General features: G+C 34.3%; 2 protein-coding genes across 2 annotated transcripts in view; one reads left to right on the top strand and one right to left on the bottom strand.

Moving 5' to 3' along the window:
* Window positions 1-2,864, top strand: part of LOC107663323 (transmembrane protein 8B-like) — a 9,641-nt gene extending 6,777 nt beyond the window's left edge. The window contains exons 9-13 of the mRNA XM_016453534.1: window positions 1-112; window positions 213-391; window positions 544-690; window positions 1,388-1,504; window positions 2,170-2,864. Of these exons, the coding sequence (XP_016309020.1) occupies window positions 1-112; window positions 213-391; window positions 544-690; window positions 1,388-1,504; window positions 2,170-2,463 (849 nt within the window). The 3' untranslated portion in view covers window positions 2,464-2,864. The remainder of the gene's footprint in view (window positions 113-212; window positions 392-543; window positions 691-1,387; window positions 1,505-2,169) is intronic.
* A 2,425-nt stretch (window positions 2,865-5,289) lies between these two features.
* LOC107663316 (regulator of G-protein signaling 11-like) overlaps window positions 5,290-9,385 on the bottom strand; it is a 22,578-nt gene continuing 18,482 nt past the window's right edge. The window contains exons 12-17 of the mRNA XM_016453522.1: window positions 9,197-9,310; window positions 9,021-9,088; window positions 7,443-7,683; window positions 6,869-7,001; window positions 5,978-6,060; window positions 5,290-5,898 (exon numbers count right to left, since the gene is read on the bottom strand). Coding sequence (XP_016309008.1) covers window positions 5,763-5,898; window positions 5,978-6,060; window positions 6,869-7,001; window positions 7,443-7,683; window positions 9,021-9,088; window positions 9,197-9,310 — 775 coding nt within the window. The 3' untranslated portion in view covers window positions 5,290-5,762. The remainder of the gene's footprint in view (window positions 5,899-5,977; window positions 6,061-6,868; window positions 7,002-7,442; window positions 7,684-9,020; window positions 9,089-9,196; window positions 9,311-9,385) is intronic.

Genomic DNA, 9,385 nt, shown 5'->3' with positions numbered 1-9,385 from the left:
GTGGGTGCGTCTGTGAGTGTGAGTGCGTGCATTGACGACTGTGGACCGTATGGAGAGTGCAGACTGCTACGCACGCACAGCTACCTCTATGGCGCATGTGTGTGCAAAGCAGGTAGACAAACACACACATACACACAAAAAACTGGCCATAAAGTATTAATAATTAATGGTATTGAGTTGTGGCATTTTTTTGTGTTGTTTGCCGTTGAAAGGTTGGCAGGGATGGGGCTGTACGGATGGAGCCACTGCGCAGTCGTACTCTCGGCAGCTGGCTGCAGCTCTGCTCCTCACCCTCAGTAACTTTTTCTTCATCCCACCCATCGTCGTAGCACTTTACAGAGGCTACCACATTGAGGCCGCCATCTACTTCTTTAACATGTTTTTCTCCACGGTGTGTTTTTATGTTACAATTAACATAAACACAAATACTTAATTAACACAAATACTATCTGTCTGTCTGTCTGTCTGTCTGTCTGTCTATCTATCTATCTATCTATCTATCTAGTTGTGTATATTGTAGTCATAGAGATGTGTTTTTTGCAGTTTTATCATGCGTGTGACCAGCCCGGTGTGACTGTGATGTGTATCATGGACTACGACACTCTCCAGTTCTGTGATTTCTTGGGTTCTGTTGTGTCCGTGTGGGTGACCATTGTGTGCATGGCACGGCTCCAGGATCCTGTAAAATATGTATGTAATGGGCTTTAAATAGCACAACATGTTTAACTAGACCTACCTGTTTTTTAAAGGAAATGTTGAGATAAGTACATTGTTACTTTGAAACAACCACAAGCCAGTAAAATATTATTTTTCATTTACATTTACATTTCATTTAGTTATGTATAACTTTATAATCATGTGATTATATGTATAAATTAGAAGAATAAGTTATTAACAGATCAATAATCATAAAAACTTTTTTATTTTTGAAAAAAGGGTCATATCAAATATTAAATATCCCCCCCCCCCTTTTTTATTCAGGGCGGTTATTTTTTCATGTCAATTTTGGCTTTCTCTTCACCTTTAGGGTGAAATATCAGACTTCAGTAAACACCCTCAAACTATTAAGTGTTTCTTAGAGTGAATAGAATGTGGGCCGTCTATTGTTAATATTCGTGTGCTTCTGATTTCAGATTTCAATCAGTTTCTGCAGATTAGTTTCAGTAGATTGTCTTTTTTAGACTGGGAAGGAAGGTTTTGGTTCTGAAACTATTTATATATTACAATGAAAAATATATATTTTAAAAAGATCACGGAAATGTTGATTTTCCATTATATGACCCCTTTACATGCATATGCACAATGCTTTAACGAGTAATTATTTACTTAAAGTTAAGTTATGTGTTGCATGTCAGTTTTAATAGCTTATGTTGTTCTTACATTGCAGTTATTGTTTATGGTGGGCACTCTCATCATTTCTATGGCGATGCAGTTGGACCGCAGGGGGCTGTGGAACCTTCTAGGACCTGTTCTGTTTGCTTTGGTCATTATGGTCACTTCCTGGGTGAGCTTGACTTTTCCATTACTTCAAAACATAATGTATTCTTAGATTGTTTTGTTGATATCGAGTCAGACTAGAATTTATTTTTTTTTTGTATTTTTTTTTTTTAAATATGTAAGTTTTGGGGTCAGATCATATTTGTAGAGAAATGGGGTTGTTTATTCAGCAGATATGCATTACATTGATCAAAAGTAATGGCGAAGATGTTTGTAATATTACAAAATCAAAAAAAAATATATAAAAAAAAACCTTGGTTTTCACAAAAATATTAAGCAGCACAAATTTATTCAACTGTTATAATAAGAAATTATTCTTGAACACCAGTCAGCATATTAAAATGATTTCCGAAGGATCAAGTGGCACTGAAGACTAGAGTAATGGCTGCTGAAAATTCAGATTTTAAAATTATTTAAAATCATAATAATATTTCACAATATTACAGTTTTTATTGTATTTTAATCAAATAAATTCTTCCTTGGTGAGCATAAGAGACTTCTTTCAAAAACTGATGATAGATAAAAAAACTTTGAATTAAAGTTTTTTCTTAATTTTTGTTTTACACAGGTGAAATTACATTCAACTTTAAAATAATGTTGACAATACATCTTAATGTAATGATGAGCAGCTTTGAAATATTTCCCATTCTGTTCACTTGTGTTACCCGACAGGTTTATCGAGGTGTGAAACGGCATCAGTGTTACCCTCCGGTGTGGCGTCGTTGGGTGCTGTTCCTGCTTCCGGGCATCGCATCTGCATTGATTGGAGTGTGTGTGTACGTCTTTGCTCAGACCGACAGCAACTACTACTACACTCATTCCATATGGCATGTCATGGTGGCCACGAGCGTGGTCTTCCTCTTACCACCCCGTGAAAAACAAGTTTCCCCCTGGGGCTGGACGAACAAAATCTGTAGCTACAAGAGATGTAAAAATGAGAAAGTAGAGCATTACACTGCCACCTAAATACACTGCTATTGATATTTGCACAAACTGGATTTTCACGGAGTTTTACAGTTTTACAAATGTTATTGGTTAACACGTCAAGCTTTATCTGAAAGATTCTCCTCTGCAGTCGCCAGTATGGCTGTAGGCACATTAATAACTTCTTTCTAGGAATAGTTTACCTAAAAATGAAATTTTTACTGTCATTCTAAATCCATAAACCAAATCAAGGTAACACAATAGGAGATTCTTCAGAGTTCATAGAGACCACATCAGTCAAGGGAAGATTATTAGAGACTTCTTTTCTGTTTGGCTTGGAATATAGTGCACAAGTCATAAACACTTCTTCTCCTTTTGTATTTCATTGAAAAGAATAACTGCATACAGGTTTGAATGGCATGAGGGTGAGTAAATAATGCCATAATTTAAATTTTTGAATGAACTATTCCTTTAAAGTGGATACTTTTACACTTTTAAACTTTTCAAATGAGTGATTTCACAGAGAACAACAGCAATGTCTATGAAATATGTAAATGAATAATATAAACGAAAGGTAACTTAGTGAATGTCATTTGACCCAGTTTACTCAATTAAGCACTTTTGTGAGGGTCAGTTTATATTGAAATTAATTTATCAGATAAATACACTGCATTTGTCAAGTTCCTTGAGGACAAAATTTATTTATTTTTTTTTTATATCTCATTTAAGAAAAAGCACTACTGATTTCTAGGTTTATACAGAACTTTTATCAGTTGATTTATGAGTAGCGCCACATTGAATCTGCACCCACAGAACTTGGATTGTTTCTGCAGAGAAAAAAAAAAACTGTCTACATGATGACAGAATTTAGATTTTCAAGGTGAAATATTCCTTTAAATTCCAGAGATCTTCTTTCAAAAATCAGCACAGAAAATAATAAAAAAATGGCAGATTCTGTGTGGACCTGCTTATTACATTAAGAATCATGTTGGGCATTTTCATTACCAGAAAGGACTGTTGTCTGTGTCTCTGAACTATTGTTAGCTTGCTTACACTGGAGAACAGGCACAATCATTCCTCATTTAATAGCCAAAATTGTTTTACACTATTATTTACATCACTGTCAGGAATGTACAAGAAAATACCACCCTTCTTCCTCCCTAAAAGCCTTGGTATTTTTCTTGAAATGTTGCTCTTACTTTTCCAAGGGGAAGAACATTTTAAAATTGTGCTTGCTTGACCCAGTATGTGAAATTGCACTTGTATGCAAGTATGAATATCTCCCCTTAATAGGCTAAAGATGTGTTTGTTTGTAATGGGTATCTGACATAAGATGACCTGATGTATTTAAGATGAACCTCTGCATTGGTCAAGGCTTTACATAGATATGCATTATACTGTACTTCTGAACCCTCAGGCCAGTTTAAACTTGAAGAGGCATTTAGGTTTAAATGCACATTGCAACTGTCCTTTAAAACTCAAATGTATGTAAATCAGTTTTGTGGTTTTCCATTTAACTGTAACAGCAAGGTGATTCATCTCTTGTTTTGTCGAGAGGAGGTAAAGTGTTAAATTAGAGTTGGAATTTGATACAGATAAGATTTACAATGTTTTATATTCATTTTGTATTGGAATTTCACATGATATTGAAACAAAATATGAGATATTTGCTAATAGTTCCATTTGTAAATCTGTGAATCCCAAAACCTTTTCTTCTTTCTTATAGGATTTAGTTTGGATTTAATATAGGTTATCATGACAATCCTTGTTCTTGTTTGTGTTCATTGGTAGGCCTTGTAAATTGCACAAATATACACTTGTGTTTGGGGTTGAGAATGAGGCAATGCAATCACAGAGAATATTGATGAAGGTACATGTTAAAATTTCTTTGTTGTTTTTTAATAGTTTTTTTTTTATTTGTGCTCTTGATTTCTGCCTCTTTTTTTCTTAAAATATTCTGTAATCTGTATGCCAATAAATGGAGAAATAATGCAATGATTATTTAAAACAGGCTACTTGGTTACTTAATTTTTTTTTTTCACTTTTCACAAACAACTTCATTAGAACAAGGTTTAGAATTGTAGTTAAACTTTATAGTTTATGTTAAACATTATCATCTAATTAGCTAATGCTGTGCAATAACATCTTAATCAAAAAAAACAATCTTAGTCTTTAAAATAAAATATTCAAAACAGAAGTGGAAACTGAAAGTTTGGGGTCAGTTTTATTTTTATTTTTTTTTACAATCAGCATATTAGAATGATTTCTGATTAATCATGTGACACTTGAGACCGGAGTAATGCCTGCTGAAAATTCAGCTTTGCAACACAGAAACTTATATTTTAAAATACATTAATGTAGAAAACTTATTTTAAATTGTAATAACTTTTTGCATTATTGCTGTTTTACCTATACATACATACACATATATATATATATATACAGTGGGTACAAGTCCAATCAGTATAATCAAACACAGCTGGACTCAAATGAAGGTGTAGAACCATCTCAAGGATGATCAGAAGAAATGGACAGCACCTGAGTTAAATATATGAGTGTCACAGCAAAGGGTCTGAATACTTAGGACCATGTGATATTTCAGTTTGTCTTTTTTAATAAATCTGCAAAAATGTCAACAATTCTGTGTTTTTCTGTCAATATGGGGTGCTGTGTGTACATTCATGAGGAAAAAAATTAACTTAAATGATTTTAGCAAATGGCTGCAATATAACAAAGAGTGAAAAATTGAAGGGGGTCTGAATACTTTCCGTACCCACTGTATATATAATTAAATGCAGCCTTGCTGAGCTATAAAAGACTTTTGTAACACTACATATGTATGTCAAAGTTTAAGGCATTTCCTTCTTTTAGAGTGATTAACATTAAATCTAATGGGTTTTCTATGTAAACCTGTATCTTTTGAATACTTCTACTGAAAAAATTCCTTTACTCAGGATTATTTACCAGATACAGATTAAGGTTAGCCTTTTTATGTCAAGTTACCAATAATTTATTATATAGTTTTACACATTTACTACAGATGTACTCTGTCCCATCATGTCACTTCAGGTATCAGCTGAAAGTTAGTGAGATTGTGCTTATGTCTGATCGCATTATTGCTATAAATACATTGTATCTTTGAAACGCACGAAAAGCTGTATTCCGGCGTGATATGATACAGAGAAATGTGAATCAAGCATTCTTATTACATAATAACCTTTTGTTATATTCTAAAAACATCTGTAAAGCACAACAGGAAGCAATGCAGATCCATTTACAACTGTGTTAGGTATCATAAGGTAGCACAAAATAAAAATAAAAAGTACACGTTGTGTGCATGTTTAAAGCCGGGATGCAGTTCCAGAATTGCTTTTGAAAGAGTTAGAGTTCTTTGCCTTCCCATCATCCTCTGCAGCTTGGGTGGTGAGGGCAGGTGAGGGGCTGGAGTGATGCTGGCGACGCATGAACGGGAACACACTGGACATACACACAGAAACACACTGATAAGACGTCTCTTCCTCTGCAGACTGATCAATACGGGTTTTATGCGTCTTACCTTTTCTTGGTCTCCTGTGGTACTATGGCTCTGGCTAATAAGTTCTTGTAGAGATCAGATTTGAGATAACGAGGGTATGAATCCTGCAAAAAAACACAAATGATGTCTGTTCAACATTGGCAAGAATATTCAAACCATTTTAGGCTTTGGATGATCCAATCACAAGCGACCCATATTCATTTACACCTCAGTAATCAGTCATCTAGTCTAGTTCATTTACACTACTTCTAAATCTAGTTCATTTACTTACTTTCAGTAAGGACATATTAATTTGATCAAAAGTGACAGAATAAAACTGTTTTCAACATTGATAAGAAATGTTTCTATAATGCTTTCTGAAGGATCATGCGACACTGAAGACTGAAGTAATGGCTGCTGAAAATTCAGTTTTGCTTTCACAAAAATGAATTGCATTAAAATATATTCAAATAGAAAACAGTAACATTTTAAATTGAAATAATATTTCACAATATTACTGTTTTGACTATATTTTTGATCAAATAAATGTAGCCACGGTGAGCGTAAGAGACTTCTTTCCAAATCTTTTGAACTGTAGTGTACTGTATATTCATGCAAATTTTGTTTTCAACATTGATAAGAAATGTTTCTATAATGCTTTCTGAAGGATCATGCGACACTGAAGACTGAAATAATGGCTGCTGAAAATTCAGCTTTGCTTTCACAAAAATAGATTGCATTAAAATATATTCAAATAGAAAACAGTAACATTTTAAATTGAAATAATATTTCACAATATTACTTTGACTATATTTTTGATCAAATAAATGTAGCCTCGGTGAGCGTAAGAGACTTCTTTCCAAATCTTTTGAACTGTAGTGTACTGTATATTCATGCATATTTTGCATTTGATCAAAGAGTTGAACATTATACCTTTTTCATGAGGAAGTAAATGTGCATTTGAGCATCATCCAAGACAAAACGATGAGGGCGCTTGAGTCCTTCCAGGGTCTTTTCCATGGTTTTGCTGTCAATATTCACCCAGCGACTCAGAGCCAGGAACTGCCTGATATACAAAATCACATGAATAAGAGACAAACTAGAGGTGATGAAAGACTTTCATTCATATGGCACACTGATTAAAAATGACAGAGAATGGCATATGCTTCTGTAGAGGCCACAGGTCAGTATAAAATATGTATTTATTTATTTAGTCATTTAGCAGACGCTTTTATCCAAAGCGACTTACAAATGAGGACAACAGAAGCAATCAATTGTAGTATTAAAACAACTAAAAACAGATCTATATATATATATATAAATATAGACTGGAATATATTTTAAAATGTAAATTATTCCTGTGATGGCAAAGCTAATATTTTTGTGAAAACCTTTTTTTTTTCAGGATTTTTTGATGAAGAGAAAGTTCAAAAGAACAGCATTTAAAATATAAATATTTTGTAAATGTCTTTAACATTGTAACATGGATAAATTATTAAGGTCATACTTGTAAACCTCATCCACTTTCTCTGGAATTTTTGAGGTCTCGCCGTGACGAACATCCTCACAGGCCTGCCAGAAACACAAGTTCTCCGCTAAAAACAAGAGACAAACCGAACACCAAGAAAAGAGGGTGAAAGAAGATGATGAGAGGGAAGGGATGAGAAAGAGAATGGGGGAGAGAGAAACATGAAAAGTTGTTATATTATTTATATATACAGAGAGTTGCAGTAGAATAAAAATGGAATCTATTAAAGCTCCAAAAGTACAGACGGGAAAGACAGTTTTGGGACACTCTTCAGAACTGGGTTAAAATACAAGATGTTTATATAAAGAGTGATTCAAACCAAAATTTAAAAAAAAACATGATTTTGGACCAATTCCATGGTGTAAATACCATTTATAAAAGTATCCTATCATTTAGTAATGAAAACTGGTCAATATTGATTTAATACGACTGATATACAACCATACCAAATCATTTTTTGTTTAAGTGTCTGATACGCAGAACTGATTTTGAACTCATTTAATTCTGCTTTTTGACAAAGTAGTTAAATCATTCATCACCAGTCAAGCTGTACAGTCTGCTACAAAGATTTAAATGAACCTGTATAGCAAAAGCCGTTTTAAGTATAACTGAAATATAAAATAAGTTTTTGTAATCTAAGATTTTGCTCACTGTTCTCTTATCTCATCCAACATTTCTGTAACACATCTGACATACACCATTCAAAAGTTAGGTTTCAGTTTGTTTTTTTTTGGCAGTAAAGACATTTATAATGTTACAAAAGATTCCTGTTTCAAAAAATGCTGATCTTTCTAACTTTTTATTCATCAAAGATGGAAAACAAAATCATGGTTTCCTCAAAAATATTACAGGAGACATATTATGCCCCTTTTTACAATATGTAATATACCGGTAAGTCTCTGGTGTCCCCAGAATGTGTCTCTGAAGTTTCAGCTCAAAATACTCCACAGATCATTTATTATATCATTTTGAAAATGCCTATTTTTAGTGGAAGCAGAAACACGCTGTTTTTTGGGCCTGTCTCTTTAAATGCAAATGAGCTACTGCACCCTGCCGCTTTTCCAGAATAGAGCTGTGCCATTACATCTCGGACCTGCTAAAACATCTGTTATGGTTCTGATTATCATGTTTATCGCGCTGAAATCATGCGTTTTAAACCATATGAGTTTAAACTTCTGATATACGTTTTTCAGAGTGCACAGATCCGAAGCACACGGACAGAAAGCGGCCACCACACAGCGTGTGAGTACTAAACTAAGTTCTCATTCACACAAAGTTTACGTTAAAAACACACATGAGTTACAAAAACAGTCGGTTATGTCTGTGAAGGCAAACTGCTGGGAAATAAATCACATGTTTATTTTAGATCTAAATAGTGTTCTGTGCTCGTCTGTGCAGCCAAAGACAGAACAGTTAGCATGTTTTGCTCAAACTTTCGCCATGGCATTAAAGCTAGTACACCGTTGTCGCTTGTGAAAACACAATAACGGCACCGTGGGGGTAAACTTACAGATTAAGGGGCAGTAATATTATAATGAGATCCCTTTGCCACGTCACGTTTTCTCCGACGCTTAATGAAGCTAAAGCTCCAGTGCTCCACACGCAGTTTAGTCGGTACGGCAACTCTATTTCAGGAAAACACAGATATACAGAGCAATTACTGAGCTTCAGACAGGACATTAGTATACTTTAGGAATTTAAAATGGTTATTCATGTGTGTTCATGTGACTCACGTTTCACAGATCATGTTCCAAAACATGATATCATCTGTGATCCAGGGGTTGCTGGGAAGACATCCTTGCATTATTGGGTCATGGGGCTGGTACTGCTCACAATACTTAACGTAACTGCACACACACACACACACACACACACACACACACACACACACACACACACACACATGCGTAACGCCCGCACAA

The sequence above is a fragment of the Sinocyclocheilus anshuiensis genome, unplaced genomic scaffold, assembly GCF_001515605.1.
Source record: "Sinocyclocheilus anshuiensis isolate Anshui unplaced genomic scaffold, SAMN03320099.WGS_v1.1 scaffold2301, whole genome shotgun sequence".
NCBI lineage: Eukaryota > Metazoa > Chordata > Actinopteri > Cypriniformes > Cyprinidae > Sinocyclocheilus > Sinocyclocheilus anshuiensis.
This window is presented reverse-complemented; position numbering and strand designations above follow the sequence as displayed.